We start from the raw sequence: 17791 nt of genomic DNA, 5'->3' as shown, positions 1-17791 counted from the left end.
ATGATACTGTCTGGAGGAGCAGCCCCATCTGCGGTGTAACTGATCTGATCCAAGCGGGCCTCAGAGGTGCAGATCAGCAGCTGGTCATAGAGCTGCGTGTGCGGGCCGCAGCTGGGGGTCTCTTCAGCTGCATGCATGTGCAGTGGCAATAAAAAACATTGTACAGTGATCTCTCAGTTCCAAATAAATACCGAACTTTTCGTGCAATTACAAATACTGCACAAACCTATATCCTGTGAAGCGATATTTAACGACTGCACGTTGTAAAAGCATATGTCGGTCATATGTATGGCTCTACAGTTTTGCAAATGTAATGCGTCACTGTTGAACGTTATTACTGGTGCAACTTCTACATTTCATAAAAGTGACTCATGTAATTAGATGTTTTACAGCAGTGTTGCAGACATTGCATTTACCACGTAGCTGTAGTCAGTGAGCATGTCTGGGGTTTAAACCTGCTCATCTGATGGGCTAATGTAGGTCGCTATATCGAGAACCACTAGGGGGCAGATGTGCGCATTGGGCGTTCGTTGCAATAGGTCGTATTGTGGTCCGCAGATAGAGACTGTGCGAGAGACAAGTTTCTTAGCAATTGGGATTCATTAGCGCACTAGCTTTGAATGTGTGTGTGTGTGTGTGTGTGTGTGAGAGAGAGAGAGAGAGAGAGAGAGAGAGACAGCTTGTGCATGTGCATGTCTGTGTCGGTGTTTGAAAGACAGGGTGTTTGTTTAAGAGACACAGCAAGTGTGTGTGGAGTGGTGGGGTGGAGAACTGAGACACTGAAGAGGCCTGCAGGCAGATGATATCAGCCAAGTTGCATTCCACCATCAGTGTGCACAGCACTGCATGCTGGGAGCAAGATGGAAGAACACAACGTGAATAATTGCAGTTGACTTTAGTATGGTGAAATTGCATGACCTTATGTTGAAAACTGCCCACTCCCTGATTCCAACGGCAGGTTTGGTTTCAACATCCAAGCACAGACATCGGGAGAGAGTGATATATGATTGTCTGGAACAATGCTGACTAGCTTATTTAAAATCCAAAACATACACAAATACAAGCACTTTCTCAAACTGTATATTTACTTTAACACCCAACTGTCTAACATTGTTGTAAATTAGAGCACATTCTGCTCTGCCCAATATTTTCAATGGCTACTAAAAATGTTTTAAATATATATAAGTAAGAGATAGTAGACACTCTTGACAATTCATTTTCATTGCAAAAATAAATAAAGGATCGGTTCACATAAAAGATAAATGTGTCCCCATGTCCTTACAAAGTGAAAATTAACTCCCTTATTTAATTCACATTTAAATTATTTGTTTAATTTAAAGTTTTATATTTTTAAGAAGGGAAGATAAGAACATAAGCACATTAGACAGTGTCCAATCGAGAGGAGGGCATTCGACCCATCGTGTTCGTTTGGTGTCCATTAATAACTAAGGATCCAATGATTCCTATGCATCTGAAGTATTATAACTCTTTAAGAGCAGCCCGACTCACTGAGGAGCAGAGTTCAGCAATGGCGCAACTGGCATCGTAGGCTTTCCACAAAGGAGGAGGGAGAAATACAAACAAACCATAAAGAACATGTGCAGAATCAACTCATGACATCCATTCATTCCACCTGTCGTTTGTGTAGCCTGTTCTGCGCTGACATACAGTATGTAAACGTATCTGAGGTAAATGACAAGCTGTGCCTACCTGATAAATAAAGGTATGTTTGTTGCTGGGGATGCAACACAAACCAGATCATAATGTGGGTCGCCTGGGCTATCCCCCGGCCCGTCGTCATAATTGTATTGGCTGCTGGTCTGTGTATCTAGGTATCCAAGCAACATGAAGAGCAGTGGCCAGCACCGCAGAGGACAGCTTTCTCTAGAGCAGTTTGGTATTAGTTTACAAAAACGCGAGGAGACAGCACATCTGTGCCGGGGAAGACCAGGACTGTCGAAACAGTGAGAAGTGCACTTTAGTCAATCGGGTACTGTAATTGTGCTTGTTTTCTTGCATAACGCGTGAAGTACTTTTTTCCCATCTGTTGTGTAGAATTCAATACCGTGTCATGCTCACCACCAGAGTGACAGACTGTGTTTTGTAACATTCAAATACATCGTTCCAAGTGTGTCGAATGTGTGTGTAATTGCTGGCCCGTGTCTGTTCTGTTTCATTCTTTGTGTGTACCTGTGTGTGTGTCTCAGGTATAAAGATGGCATTAGCAAGTGGCCATTGGATTGACAAAGAGATCAAAGGAGACCCTCCGAGCCCCAGGTAAATATCACAACACCTGGCAGTCTCTGTGCTGCTCACATTATCAGCTGGCTCAGTGCGAGTCTGTGGGCGTAGGGTGTGTTCATGGCATTTGAGCTCGGTTGCCATTTGTTTCATACAGCATCTTTTGCACAATATAGGTCTCTGTTAACCAAATTCTATGAATTCTGTTTGAAGGTTTCGCTAGTTTACCGTATCTATTTAGAATATAGTTCTATGGATGCTCTGTTCTTTCTGCACTTTTTTTATTCATATGCATGTTTGCTTATTTTTCTTCGCACTTCATGCATTGCAGTCCAGTTTTACTCCTTCTATCTTAACGCTTGTGCTAAATAGTATAGTCTTGTAAATATAGAATCATCCATTGACTGTGCCGGACTGCCCTAGACAGCCACGTGAATAGATAATAAAAGACGCAGAGGTGTAATTCACAAATTAACACCAGGTCGTGTTTTGAAGTCCTGTGAAAAATGATTTCATTTAGACTGTGCATGAATATACATTTACCCAAGGTATTTATCAAGCTGCTACAGAGCTATTGTTGTGTATTGGGATAAATGACAAGCTTGCTCTGGCATGACGTGCATCACGAGTTATGCTTTCTGAACCTGTGTTATGGTATAAATCCAGAGATCCAAAATATACTTTACAAAATACAAAGGAGTACAAAATATATAGTTGCAATTCACAATTAACACACCGCTCTGGTCCTTATTCGAACGAGGAAGATCCACACATAATACATTTGTGATTCAATTAAGGACGATCCCAGGTCCTTGTCCCTTTTCCACCTTAGTTTACCAATTATCTTGTAAAATCTCTTATAATGATTCTCATTAACCAGTGCCAATTGAGAGCAAGTGTACTGTGGTCTGAAAATAGAAGTGCAGTGGGCTACAGAGGCCTGTTCTCTGGGGTCTTTCAAGACAAGTCCTGACAAGGGTCCCTTAACGATCTGAGACAGGCAATCGAGCAGCATCAGCTTCATGTAAAAATAATACATTTAGTAACACAATAGTCAGGATATACTTCCATACGTGTGCAGCTGAATAGACTTCATATTCTGTGTTAATGACTTTGTGATTTTACACAGCTATGCCTTTCTTTTATGTTTTTTTTTTTTTATGCAAACAAATGCATTGTAAAAAAAATAAGGTTTAAAAAACACACTGGCTTCATTAACTCTGATTTCATCTTCATTTCTTCTTATCTTTATCAAAGGCATGGTCATGCAATGGCAGTAGCTGGAAATATAGCGTTCCTGTTTGGAGGTGTGTCCACTTTGCATTCCCTGGTGAGTCTTTTCCCAAAATATCCAGAGTGTAATGGTGTCTGAGCTGCACAGAAACAATGGTCTGGGATCCAAAGGCAATTCTTTGATCTGTAGGACAGGTCTGTTTAGAGTACGACATCCTGTTTACAGCTCAGTCCAGAGTTTACCGTAAAACTGCAGAACATTCGTTTCCTGGCTCTTTAGTCACTCCTGCTGTGACTGTTTGTCCCACACAGCTCCTGAATTAAAGAGATTGCATTAAGGCAATTGTACTGAATCGAAAGAAATTCACTACTTGAAAACAAAGTGTCTACCCCAAAAATATTTACAGTTTATCACAGACGTTTTAATAGCTTCCATATTTGAATTGTAGATTGTTTTTCTACTTGCAGGTTTTATATTTGTCCAGCTCGGCTTCACTAAAGAGATTTCAGGTTTCATTTACGGAGATCTAAAGGTCACTGTAGTTACAGAAATAAATGCATCCCTCTTCTTCAACTACAACTACATCCACCTTCACATTCAAGAGTATGTTTCTTCTCTGTGTATGTTTTACAGGATCACCAACCAAAATATTTCAACGATTTTTACATGCTCACAGGTAAATCGATTAAGTTGTCATTAATTGTTTTAGCAACAGTAAAAATGCATTAATTGTAGTTGTTGCAGTAGTAGACGTATCATATCACATCTATTCCTTAATTAACTGCTTTCAGAGACGTTTCGGACTGGGTTTTGCCTCTAAAACAGTTTGTCCAGTGGTTGTGTGATTGTTCTGATGTGGAATTTGATAGGATTAGGTTTAGGGTTTCATATTTACAGGCAACTTTAACTTCCAGTGAGTTTAGGATTGTGATTCTGATGAGTCGGGAGCAGGTTCAGACTGTGGTTGCTACAATTAAAAACATTTCCCAACGGTTATGTCTCATGTCATGAACAGTTTTACCTGCTGCTGTGAGTTGGGAGGTCATGCCACAGACCGGGGCAATTCCACCGGTGAGAGAAGGGCATTCTCTTTGGTAAGAGCAAGGCTCTTTAATTCCTTTACATATAAACGTTCCGTCAACTGTCATTGCTGCCTACAATAAGACAGTGTCCAGTCGAGAGGAGCCCATTCGCCCCATTGTGCTCGTTTGGTGTCCATTAATAACTAAGTGATCAAGGATCCTATCCAGTCTGTTTCTGAATGTTCCCAAATTGTCTCTTCAGCCACATCGCTGGGGAGTTTGTTCAGATTGTGACGCCTCTCTGAGTGAAGAAGTGTCTCCTGTTTTCTGTCTTGAATGCCTTGAAGCCCAATTTCCATTTGCGTCCCCGGGTGCGTGGGTCCCTGTGAAGTGTCTCAATGTTATGTGTGGCAAGAAATGAACATCCTCTACTTTAGTTTCTGTCATCATAGTCATTCACCACCATTCACAGCCTTATCTTCCCATCACCATTTTCATAATTTTATCCCTTTTCTTTACATATGTCAACGTGTCCATTTCTGTCAAATAAATGTCTTGTTCTGAATACAGACATTTAAATGACTGAATCTAATACTGAATGTGGGTGTCCTGTTCTATATGACTACAGTGTGATCAAGGGAAAACTCTACCTCTTTGGAGGCTCCTCAGATGCACAAGCCAAGGAGTGCCTGCCCGGTGTGTACTGCTTTAATATCGGTAAGACACAGAGAGAGAGAGCTGTGGAGTACAGAGCACAGTCAGGCACGCAAATACAGTCATTATACTACTACTGCTACTACATATAATGATAGTAATACATTTGTAACGCAGACTGCTAGAAAATCTATAATCCATGCAGTGCAACTGAAACCCAGTGGTTTAAGAAGCTGTGGTAGATGTGTGTGGAGGAGGGTCTGGACCGCGGGGGGCTGAGCCACATGTCCCGGCAGAGTTGCTGGCATGGGAGCGGATGCGGACCAGCGGGCGCAGTGTGCGGAGTTTGGGCCACAGCGCCGCGGCCGTGGGGGACAACATCTACGTCTTTGGAGGGATCGTGGACGGCGTCCCCGGAGATGACCTGCTGATGTTCAACACAGGTCAGTGGGCTCTCCGACCCTGGGGACACAGCGGGGACAGAGTGGGGACACAGCGGGGACAGAGTGGGGAAACAGCAGGGACACAGTTTGGACACAGCAGAGACACAGCGGGGACAGAGTGGGGACACAGAGTGGGGACACAGTGGGTACACAGCAGGGTCACAACGGAGAGACACCCTCCCCAGCCCTGGAGGCTCAGCAACTCAGCACTTCACCACACAGTGCTGAGCAGATCTTCTTTATTCTAAATGTGTATACATGTGTTATTACTGTTTAATTAGGTATTTAAGTTATGTTATTATCCGTTACTACACAGCATTTATTATCAGTGATTAACCAGCACGAGTGTGGTGTACAGTCTCATCATGGCTGGTTGTATTGTAAGGTCTAGTTGACAAGCATGTCTGTGTTGCAGTTTCGCTGACCTGGACTCCAGTGAAAGCCAGCGGCGCTCTTCCAGCTGCAAGGTACCGACCCTGCCACAGCCATGCTGAACAATTACACTAATTGATTAATTAATTGCACTTGCCTATACATTTTTTTAGTTACACCTAATTTCAATGGGAGCGACCTGAAACAGTCTCCTGTACTGTGAAACATATTGACTGCAGTCTTCAAGAGGAATTTTGCAGCTTCTTCTTTCATTATTATTTATTTCTTAGCACACAGTCCAGTCACAGGTATGTGCTGAGAGCTGGGGTAGGCACAAGAGAAGGTACAGTGAGATTATAGAATAGTAAATAATAATTAAAGTGATGTCACTGGCAGAATGGAAATGAATGTGTTAATAAACAGGGCCCTTGAGCTGCGTGTTTGAACCTGAGCACGGACAGGAGCTATACTGGGCCTATACGACTGCCATGGCACAGGAACAGCAGCCAGCAGAGCCGCGGCCTCATGTGAAAACTAATCTGCTCACCACCTGTCACCTATTGTGAGACGATCCCTCCGCCTATCGGTGCAGAGCATCGTTGCAGAGCTATCCTGTCGCTCTGAGTCGGGAAGGGAGCGCTTTCATTGGCAGAGCCTGGCCGCATGCTCTCCAGAAGGCACTGCCTGCGCTCCCAGCCCTGGCACTATCATTTCCTCGGTGATAATTGGCTCCTGCAAGCCACATCCAGTTTGTAGGACACGGTACATTAACTCTTATTGTGCAGAAAATGAAAGTTGAGTAAGACATTAACATAATTTAATGGGCAGCGCTGATGTATTCAAACCAGGAGTTTTCGCGGTGTCGGTTTGCAGAGGCATCTGAACGCACGGCGGTCACCGGTGGGAGTAATTGCTGTGCTTCGCCGGGCTGAGCAGTGTTTCCAAAGCTCATTATTCCACGAGTTCCCAAACGCCTCCAGCACATTTGGATCTCTACACTCCCTGTCTCTTCTTTTTTTTGCAAAGGGAGTGATTTCTGTGTGTGAAAAATAATTGGCCGTGTTGCAGCGCTCGGGACAATCAAAACGCTGCCCCAGATAAGAGGTCCTGGGCTCCAGTTTCTGGTGAACTTTCTTTAACCCCATTTCTTTGCCTCTCCCTAGTCTGGCTTCCATTTCAGACCTTCGTGCTGGTTTTCTCTGGCCATCACATGGTGTTTCCTAACTCTTACCTAATCAGGACAACCCCTCACACTAGAAATGTGCTCTCCTGGCCCGGTACTGACTGCCGCACACATCTGCCCCCCAGGTTCAACCACGCCCTCGCAGTGATCAGTGAGCAGCTGTACGTGTTCGGAGGCTGTTCAGAGGAGGGCGGTTATTACAGTGATGTCCATGTGCTGAACACAGGTAATGCCAGACGGCAAGATGCGAAATTTCCAGTACAGCTACTGAGAGATTCCACTTTGGTTGACCGCAGAGTGGAAGTGCGTGCTGCTGACCCCTGTGTGCCTCCCTGTGTCTATCTTCGCTGCAGAGACCCTGGCCTGGCAGAGGCTCGAGCTGAAGGGGGACTCGCCCAGCGGAGGAGCCAGACAGACGTTCACCGCCCACCACGATAAGGCAAGGCGGTCACCCCTGAGCGGCTCAGATACACGTCCTCCCTGTTCAAGGCTCAGGAAGCACAGATCAAGGCAGGGCTGTTGCACGCTCTTCGCTTTCATGTGGATCCAGCTTTGAAGTCTTCTGCAAGTTCCCTTTTGTTTTGTTTTGCGTTTTTCTTTTTTTCTGCACATATTGTAACACTTGTATCACACACACAGCTGGCAAACGTGTGTAGTGTGTAGCTGATGTTTACCTCAGTGTCTGCAGGTCTGCCTCTGGGTATAAAGACCTTTATAAAGCCAGACTGCTCAGGGGCGGGGGGGGTAGCAGTTCAAAACATCATTTATGAGGATTCACGGAGGGAAATGAGGAGGAAAGCACCTCTTGCTCAGTTGTTTGTGTGCGAGCAGAGGGGTGTTTGGGATGGTCCCTCTCTCCACAGACAGAAAAAACTGAATATTGTTCCGTCAATAAATGAAAAATGCGAGACAATCGTTTTTTTTAGACCTGTCTGTGTTGCAGGATTTATTCAGTAAGCCAATGTTATGGTAAGTAGATTATGTATCTGCATTCTTACCCAGCTAACAGCTTGCCACATACCAGCAGTTAGCAGCGGCCTGGTCTTAATTAAGACTTTATGTAAGATCTAATCGCTCTGGAAAAAAACATGCAAAAAACATAAAAAACATCTGTACCGAATTATCGTAGTGAAAATCCCCCATGAAAATCTCCATTGCATAACCGAGTGCAGTGAGATTCGATTGCCATCTTCTTGGCCATTATTATTGTAGTTGATAAACTTATTTCATTTTTGAAATTAGTATTTGTTTCATGAGAATGATATAATTATATGTATTTTATGTTCTTTCCGACTCAGGACATCTACTTGTTCGGAGGGACATCTACCAGAAAACATGGCATCAGCACCTCCACCAATGAAATACACAAACTGAGCATCGGTGAGTTTATGGTAGACAAAGCGAGTGTGTGGTCCCGTTGCAGCTTGGCCCGGTGCAGGACTGGGGAACACCTGGGAGACTTAATTTGTATTATGATTTGCATTTGATATATTGTGTATTTCATTTGACACACAGCACTGTCCTGCACATCTGGAGACGCACACGATGTGCAGTAGGGGTCTCAGCGCTGGTCCTGCAGGATCCCAGCTGTGTGCTTTCAGCTGAGCTCCAGATGACTTAATTGGAAACCTAATTAAACTATAACAGCTTAAGTGTTCATTATCGTCAGCTGTTAAATGTCTGGACAGATTTGATCTAGTAACCCAGAGCTCAGCTGGAGCAGAGAGCTGAAGATGGGGGCTCTTTGGGACCAGGGTTGGGACTGTTATAGAGGCTTGGAGATACTGTTATAGAGGGACCAGCGATGAGGACACCATTGTCTGTCTGTCTTCGTGCTGGTCCCTGTAGTACAGCTGTCTTCCACTGACTGGACATGTAACTGTCTCCTCCTTAGAAACATACTATGGGCTCTGAGTAGCACGTCGTAGGAATCCAGTGCTTCGCTGTGGTGGTAGCTCAGCTGTACAGTTGGTTTGTGTCGTGTCTTACCTGCGGTATAGGCTTACAACCCTTGCGTGTGAAATGTTGCAGTGGCGTGTTCTCTGAAGAGATCAGTTTCCTCTCTTCTGGGGTCGTGAGAGTGGGGCCATCACCCGTCTGCTGCTTTGTCAATAATGAGGGGTGTTGACAGTGTCATATGAACAGGGAGCGTTACACAAGTGCGCACGCCATTCTGTGCCTGGACTGTGTCGTATTAAGATGTGTCCTTCATACAGGGAGGTGTCGCAATCTGGAACAAACTCCCCAGCGATGTGGCTGAAGAGACAATTTGGGAACATTCAAAAACAGACTGGATAGGATCCTTGATCACTTAGTTATTAATGGACACCAAACGAGCACAATGGGGCGAATGGGCTCCTCTCGATTGGACACTTTCTTATGTTCTTATGTTCTTATGTCCCTTACAGACAAAGTGGTCCCACATTTCTTTATCTCTAGCTGTAGCTGTTTATTCTCTAGATCCCATAAACTACACTCCTCCCCTCTGTATAAAATACTTGTTTCTAAGCATTTATTATCCAGTTTATTTAAAAGGAGAATACAATACACTGCATAACTTTCTTGCACAGTCAGTGGTTTCATGTGTCAGACTGACCTCTTGTCAGATACACAATATTTTCTTGTGCATCCCCGGCTGAACTGTGCAATAATTGGCAAGCGTGATAGAAATGTCTGCTAGATTACATTACTGCTGGAGTCTGGTGCCAAATAACGCTGAAACCTGATTAAATGTAAAAGGATTCTACGGGCTTTAATTCTTTGAGCTCGTTTGAGTTTAATATCTGTCACATACTAACAAAGGCTTAATTTGTTCAGTAGTATTCTCTTGCTGTTTTGTGGTTTTAGTGTGAGAGTGACCAGATCTCTTATTTCCTCATTTTGTGTCATTACCAGAAATGAAAGCAGTTTATTTGCATGGGGCAAAGAAAATTATATAAGAAGCTACATAACTCAAGCTAAACTGAGTTGTTAAGAGGAATCAGTGTTAAAATACCTTCCATCCCTGCAGCTCAGAGACGATAACTGGGTTGAACAAAATAATTATGCAATATTTATTTTTTATTTTAAAAAACAATTCAGTTTGTTAACATAAGCGTTAAGTGTATTACGGAAACAATTTCTTGCTCACGGAGTTGTGTGAATGAATCTTTGAGAAACCTCTCCTAAAACGGCAAGCCAAACTGTCATTTAGAGATATCTCGAAATACAAAATAAGATACCTTAAATAGCATTGCAGATAGTTCAAACTAATTCCATTTCAAGATATTTCAAATTCAATTAGAAATATCTCAAATTGAACAGGAAGTCCATTCAATTCATTCAGCATTTTCACAGGAAGTCAATTCAAGATATCTCTAATTGACTTCCTGTTCAATTCCAGATATTTCAAATCATATCTGAGATTTCGAATTGTATTTGAGGTATCTTGAAAAGGAGTTAGTTTGAGATATCTCCCATTCAATTGAAGATATCTCTAGAGGACAGTTTGGCTTGCCATGCTCCCCGTGTTTGAGCTGACAAGGCGATCTCTCCGCAGCCAAGACGAAGTGGAAGGTGCCGCTGTACGTGGGGATCCCCCCGGCGAGGCGGCGCGGACACACAGCGTTCATCCTCCACGGTCACGTGAGTGAGAGGCGCCAATCGTGCTCAGAGATGCTTTATTAATAAACATATATACTGCTTACCTGACCACCCCTTTTGTGTGGCTTCAATAAAAATCTACTTGCGTTTCATTAGCTGGCATTTTCCAGCACTAGAGACCGATGTCATACCGCTGAGCATGATGTGGTTTCTATATCCCACATACACTCACCTAAAGGATGATTAGGAACACCATACTAATACTGTGTTTGACCCCCTTTCGCCTTCAGAACTGCCTTAATTCTACGTGGCATTGATTCAACAAGGTGCTGAAAGCATTCTTTAGAAATGTTGGCCCATATTGATAGGATAGCATCTTGCAGTTGATGGAGATTTGTGGGATGCACATCCAGGGCACGAAGCTCCCGTTCCACCACATCCCAAAGATGCTCTATTGGGTTGAGATCTGGTGACTGTGGGGGCCAGTTTAGTACAGTGAACTCATTCTCATGTTCAAGAAACCAATTTGAAATGATTGGACCTTTGTGACATGGTGCATTATCCTGCTGGAAGTAGCCATCAGAGGATGGGTACATGGTGGTCATAAAGGGATGGACATGGTCAGAAACAATGCTCAGGTAGGCCGTGGCATTTAAACGATGCCCAATTGGCACTAAGGGGCCTAAAGTGTGCCAAGAAAACATCCCCCACACCATTACACCACCACCACCAGCCTGCACAGTGGTAACAAGGCATGATGGATCCATGTTCTCATTCTGTTTACGCCAAATTCTGACTCTACCATCTGAATGGCTCAACAGAAATCGAGACTCATCAGACCAGGCAACATTTTTCCAGTCTTCAACTGTCCAATTTTGGTGAGCTTGTGCAAATTGTAGCCTCTTTTTCCTATTTGTAGTGGAGATGAGTGGTACCCGGTGGGGTCTTCTGCTGTTGTAGCCCATCCGCCTCAAGGTTGTACGTGTTGTGGCTTCACAAATGCTTTGCTGCATACCTCGGTTGTAACGAGTGCTTATTTCAGTCAAAGTTGCTCTTCTATCAGCTTGAATCAGTCGGCCCATTCTCCTCTGACCTCTAGCATCAACCAGGCATTTTCGCCCACAGGACTGCCGCATACTGGATGTTTTTCCCTTTTCACACCATTCTTTGTAAACCCTAGAAATGGTTGTGCGTGAAAATCCCAGTAACTGAGCAGATTGTGAAATACTCAGACCGGCCCATCTGGCACCAACAACCATGCCACGCTCAAAATTGCTTAAATCACCTTTCTTTCCCATTCAGACATTCAGTTTGGAGTTCAGGAGATTGTCTTGACCAGGACCACACCCCTAAATGCATTGAAGCAACTGCCATGTGATTGGTTGGTTAGATAATTGCATTAATGAGAAATTGAACAGGTGTTCCTAATAATCCTTTAGGTGAGTGTATATTCTGTATTTTGTTTGCTAATCATGCTGAGGAGAGGAGTCACACATTTATACATGGGGTTTATAACACCAGACTTGTACTTGGACAGCTGGGATGTGGGGTACATTGTTGATCTGCTCTTGGGAGCGAATGAGAGACAAACCAGCACCTGTTTCCTCCTGTCTAGATGTACGTATTCGGAGGCACGAATGAAGAACAGGAGTTTAACGATTTAAAGGTGATGAAATTAATCAATCCCTCTGAACGGCAGCCGAGTAAGTATCCTTTCGATGTGATATAGTTTTAAATACATACGATGAACAAAATGCTGAAGTGTGACATGGTATTGGCAGTGTGGACTGGGCTAGACACCTGTAAAACAATACCACAGACCCCGTGGAGAGCGCTTGGCCTGCAGAATATAAGGTCGCTGCGCTGGCGTGGCTTGTGCTCATTAGCGCTGGCTGGTGTAACCTGTCAGTCGCAGACAGCTGCCCTCGGGCCTCCAGAGCTGTGCTGTTTATCTGTCTCTTACTCTCAAACCAGCACCGCAGCTGAGTTATGGCGAGCGCAGAACAGCCGTCCTGTCTATTCGCTGCGTGTGATGTGTGGTAATAATCATCCTGCCAACATGCTGACGGTGCAGATTATTAGTGCCATCAATTTACTTCAGCCGAGTCCTGTTGCCACGATATCATGCTTTTCCGTTCTCATACGATAACTACAAATAACTTGATTTTGAAGTTTGCAAAATGGCTTTTTTCACTGGAATCAGCTGTTACCTCGCAAGGGATGGTATTGTTTTGAGAAGTCAAAATCGTTAAATTCACCTTCATGTGACTTCAGACTACTTCATTCTTTGAATGCCATGTCATTAATTGTTGTTGTTGTTGTTGTTGTTGTTGTTCTCGCTGTGGAATGGAAGTAATGAAGGAAATCCTGTCCGAGTTTGGGATCCAGGGAGTCAGCCATGCGTAAGTCTCTCTCATTGAGTGAATATAGCCGTACAGATACTGCGCTTACCGCCGTCCACAGCCTCTGATCTGGCACAGCAGTCAAAACCGGTCAGTGGGCATCGAGGGACGGCTCTGTGACAGTGCCTGACAACTATGTGCTTTTCAAAAGTGTAAGGAGTCAATGAAGTGACTCGAATGAGGTTTTAAACCCAAAACCAGTCACTCTACAAAGCTCAAATGGGGAAATTTCCATTCACAAAAGAAACAGACATTGTGCCCAACAGCCTTCATAAGCATTTCCCAGAACAGAATAATGTAAATCTACAGCGATCGATCCATACCAGGAAGCAATGCAGACCCAACACCCCCCCGCCCCAGCGACAACAAGCACACGATTCACTTTTCTTCATATAAAACTTCAAAGCACGGTTTCATTTCACTCCGTCCAGCTGTCTTTGGCAAATCCAAATGGAAATATCATGGTGCTTTGAAGTATTTGCCTGTTTTCTGTGTCTTGCAGTCAGAGTATAAAGTGTGTGTGAGTGCTTGTGTGCGGATGAGTGTGTGTGTGTGCGTGTGTGCATGCGTGTGTGTGTGTGTGTGTTTGTGTGTGTGTGCGTGTGTGCATGTGTGTGTGTGTGTGTGTGCGTGTGTGTGTGCATGTGTGTGTGCAGCACAGCCTGGCACAGAGGACAGCTTTTGATTTCGGTCTCGTTATCATTATTATTTGTCTTCAAGGTTTGCACCCACCCGGGTTCCCAATGTGAAGTACGAGCTCACCGCGCCGCACTCTCCTGCACGAACCGACTCCCCGCCCCCCGTGCAGGTGTGTATCATCTGCCATTCCTGCCACCCAATGCCATTACAGCCGTTAAAAGGGGGGGAAAGCGGCACTGGGCTTCACAGACATATCCATTAAACAGTAACTTTGTGTACAAGAATGTTTTGTCTTTTTCCCAATGCAGCTGTTTGCCTTTAAAGAACAGATGTGTCAGTACAATGTTGCCAGCTACTAAACACGTGATTATTCTGTTTATCTTTACTTTTTATTTTCATTAGTGCAGTCAGGTCCTGTTCCAAATCAAACCCTAAATGCTTTTGCTGCCACCTTCCACAAAGTGTTTCGGCATGCTGAGTCGCACCCCGTTAAAGAAAGAAATGGTGTTACTGGTGTGGGCAGTGTAGCGTATCACACAACATGTGATGGCTGCCAGGACGGCCATGTGTCCCTTGGAAACCAATCTCATTTGTTAAAACAGGGACAGGTCTCACACCCCCATCCTTGTCTCCTCTAGATCGGCCAAACACCAGTATTAATCAGTAAAACCTATAGGAAGTGTTGTAAAGTCTCTCAAGTCAATAAAAAACAAGTTTCATACAGTGTCTCTTTTAAAAACACTATGTGGAAGACTTAAAAAATCACACAACTCTATTATTGTGTCTGATAGCCTGGGAAAGCCTGAGCATAGACGATACTGAGATAATCTTTCTGTGTTTAGACAGCAGGACCCAGAGACTTCAGCGCTGTTCGCAACGAAGCCATGGAGCTGATCAACAGAGCCTTCGCCATATTGGACAACGAGTTTCACAAGCTCGATAAGTATGGACTTTAAGCATCATCTCTGTTTTGGATGAAATGCGCACACACACACACACACACACACAAGTATTAGTATATATACTATTCCCGGGGCATTTTGTTTTTATGTCTACTTGCATTCAGGTATGTAAGGCAGTGAGCGGCAATGAGACAGTGAAGGCTCTGGCCTGTTAATGATTTTCATGTGAATTTGTGTTTGATCCCTGCACAATCTTGTGAGAAGTGCACAATGAGACGTGTCCTGTGTGACGCTGCCTGTTCAATTTGTCTCGCACAGTGAGAGGTCGGAGCTGGCTAGCGGGGCACGGGATCTTCAGCGCGAAAGAGACGCCTACAGTAGCCAGTACCAACTGCAGCAACAGGTGCGTTTCCTCTCACCTTCCACTCGCATCCCCCAGTACTGTGTACAGTTATGGGGTCCACACTTCAAGAAAGATATCGCTGCTCTAGAGGCAGTTCAGAGGAGAGCAACCAGACTTATTCCAGGTCTGAAGGGAAAGTCCTACTGAGAGACTGAGGAACTGAACCTTTTCACCCTGGAACAGAGGAGACTACGTGGGGACTTGATCCAAGTCTTCAAAATCATGAAAGGCATCGACCACATCAAACCAGAGGAGCTTTTCCAGATCAGCAGGGACACACGCACCCGGGGACACAAATGGAAATTGGGCTTCAAGGCATTCAAGACAGAAAACAGGAGACACTTCTTCACACAGAGAGGCGTCACAATCTGAACAAACTCCCCAGCGATGTGGCTGAAGAGACAATTTGGGAACATTCAAAAACAGACTGGATAGGATCCTTGATCACTCAGTTATTAATGGACACCAAACGAGCACGATGGGGCGAATGGCCTCCTCTCGATTGTGAACTCTCTTATGTCCGTATGTTCTAGGACCACAAACAGCAGGGTGGCACATTCTAGAGCCCCAGGGGCCACAGGGGGACTGGTTTTCATTCCCCTTCGGGACCTAATTTCTTAATAGAAAAAATGGTGAGGGGAAGTCAAATCTTCTGTTGTGTGTATCTCAGGTCTTAACTATTTCTAATGGAAAGGTTCCTTCACAGCCTGCTGGAACCCAGCCCTGCAAAACAGAAAAACAGAAAAAACACAGTCCCGCCAGATAGTGCTGTGTGTGTGTGTGTCTGATTGAGACTAAATCGAATGCGAAGGAAGCTGCAGCTTTAGCTCTGCTTGTTCTCCAGGAACTCCAGGAGATGCTGGAGAGGCACAAGGCCCAGAACGAGGCCTGGCTGCGGGCCCGGGCGCAGGAGAACGACCGTGAGAGGAAGGAGCTCTGCAAACTGAGGGTAAGCCTTCCCACTGGGAACCACACCACCTGGAGGGGTCTGTTCTGTTTGTGGAGAGACTGCTTTTAGCATAGCGCTAGGCAGTGAGAGAGATCCACATCTTAAGGCACTGTTTGTTTTTATTAAAATCAGACGTGAGCATAATTGGTTGTGGTTATAAAATTATAATAACAGACCAGCAGCCTGTGCCATACTGCTCAGGAGCCCTACCCTCTACTCCTCACCGCTGCTGGGTGTGATATTACCTGCAGCGATGTGAGGCTGGTACTGTCCGGCCCAGTCCGAATCCACAGTCAGAAGCACTCCGTGTCGTTCCCAGGAGGAGGTGCTGCGCGAACAAGAGAAGCTGAAGGAAGAGCAGAACAACGTCCAGAAGCGCAGCGAGCAGCTCCTCTCCATCATGCAGCAGTTCAAGGGCATGTAGGGCTGGGCTGCTCCCTCCCGGCCCGGAGACGATCCACCCGGCTGCTTTAACTGGCCTCTTCAGACGTGCAAGAGCTGAAGACCTGGAAACAGCAGGAGGCAAATTAGAGCAATTATTCCAATAACTCATTCAATTAAGTCACAAGGGGCTTGAATGGAGTGGAAACCACAAGCCCCTGTACTGAGCTGCACTTCACTTATTCTATAAAACACTGTACTATATTTATACGGTATTGTACTGCAAAATACTATACTAAACTATAATTGATTCTATGGATTATGGATATCTCTGATATAATTGCAGACCTACTTTATCTAAACACTTCTGTCTAAACTGAGAGAAGGAAAGAGATGAACAGATTAATTAAGCAATTAAAAAACCCAATTAACCCAGTTGGTGACGAGCTCAGTAGAATCCAGCTGCATCGCTCGTCCTGGAGATCCGCGGTGTCTTACAGCTTTCATCGTGTTGAGCTCTGACCTGCTAACTCAACACGTCATTGACCGGGCTTATTATAAAGTATGCCCCTGTCCGTCAGCTTCTGATCCAGAGATCTGTTCCCAGGAACCCAGGGTCCGGCTGGATCTGGTTCAAACTGACCTCCGAGTGATGTCATCAGAGCTCATCAATAATTTTAAGAAGTTATAAATAAATATAATTATATAACACACTTGAATTCTCAGACTGTTTGTGAGTTCAATGATTTAAAGCCACATGAAACAAATAGTTTCCATTAAGGAGCTGTGTTGTCTTTTCCAGTCCCACTTAAATTATTTTTTTCATCTTTCTGAGTTGAGTTGCATCCGTCTGACTGGTGTTGCCACAAGGGGGCCAGTATCAGAGTCTCCCTTCTCACACAACCAGGTCATGTCTAGGGTTTTCTTCTAATAAATACAGTACAGTAAATGGCAGATCAAAAGTATATTAACATCATTGTAGTGGCTTTAATTTAATTTGTATGTATATGTTAATCTACTCTATACTTTATATATTAACACTCCTCCTCGACTCTCCTTCAGCTCCTGTGTTTTTTTAGTTTTTTGCTAATTTAAGTGTGGCCAAAAAAATACAAATATGCAAGCTGTGTCCATTAATCGAGTGACTGAGTGATCAATTCAGTGTTCGGATCAGTGATATAAATCTGCACATGTCCGTGCTCTGAGGATTGAGGAACAATCCCAACAGAACGAGAGAGACAGACTCTGGTTTCAGATCGTGAAACTGTACTGGTAATAAAGCCGGAGTTCAGCAGAAGCTGCAAGTCGCTCTTTCGACCACATGATGTCAGCACCCATCAGCATTGCGCTCGTTCCCCAGCACTTCCACAGTCAGACTCGGCCA

The 17791-nt window shown here is 44.5% G+C and overlaps 1 protein-coding gene across 1 annotated transcript; it reads left to right on the top strand.

Moving 5' to 3' along the window:
* Positions 1-1855: 1855 nt before the first annotated feature.
* Positions 1856-17120, top strand: LOC136755167 (uncharacterized). The gene is made up of 19 exons (XM_066711625.1): positions 1856-1990; positions 2208-2277; positions 3499-3571; positions 4109-4151; positions 4491-4569; positions 5126-5214; positions 5448-5594; positions 6010-6061; positions 7275-7375; positions 7503-7588; positions 8448-8529; positions 10688-10773; positions 12347-12434; positions 13085-13133; positions 13854-13941; positions 14615-14715; positions 14993-15077; positions 15922-16026; positions 16346-17120. Exons 2-19 carry the CDS (start codon positions 2216-2218, stop codon positions 16448-16450), a joined length of 1521 nt encoding a protein of 506 aa, XP_066567722.1. The 5' UTR covers positions 1856-1990; positions 2208-2215; the 3' UTR covers positions 16451-17120.
* Positions 17121-17791: the final 671 nt, after the last annotated feature.

Source organism: Amia ocellicauda, chromosome 8 (genome assembly GCF_036373705.1).
Source record: "Amia ocellicauda isolate fAmiCal2 chromosome 8, fAmiCal2.hap1, whole genome shotgun sequence".
NCBI lineage: Eukaryota > Metazoa > Chordata > Actinopteri > Amiiformes > Amiidae > Amia > Amia ocellicauda.
Note: the sequence above shows the minus strand (reverse complement) of the source record. Positions and strands in the feature narration are given on the sequence as shown.

Bases quoted from the DNA above. Each gene is read 5' to 3' on its own strand.
- LOC136755167 (XM_066711625.1), top strand. From the start codon at position 2,216: ATGGCATTAGCAAGTGGCCATTGGATTGACAAAGAGATCAAAGGAGAC. The intron at 5,595-6,009 runs GTCAGTGGGCTC...TCTGTGTTGCAG, and splicing joins CCTGCTGATGTTCAACACAG to TTTCGCTGACCTGGACTCCA. The intron at 16,027-16,345 runs GTAAGCCTTCCC...TGTCGTTCCCAG, and splicing joins AGGAGCTCTGCAAACTGAGG to GAGGAGGTGCTGCGCGAACA.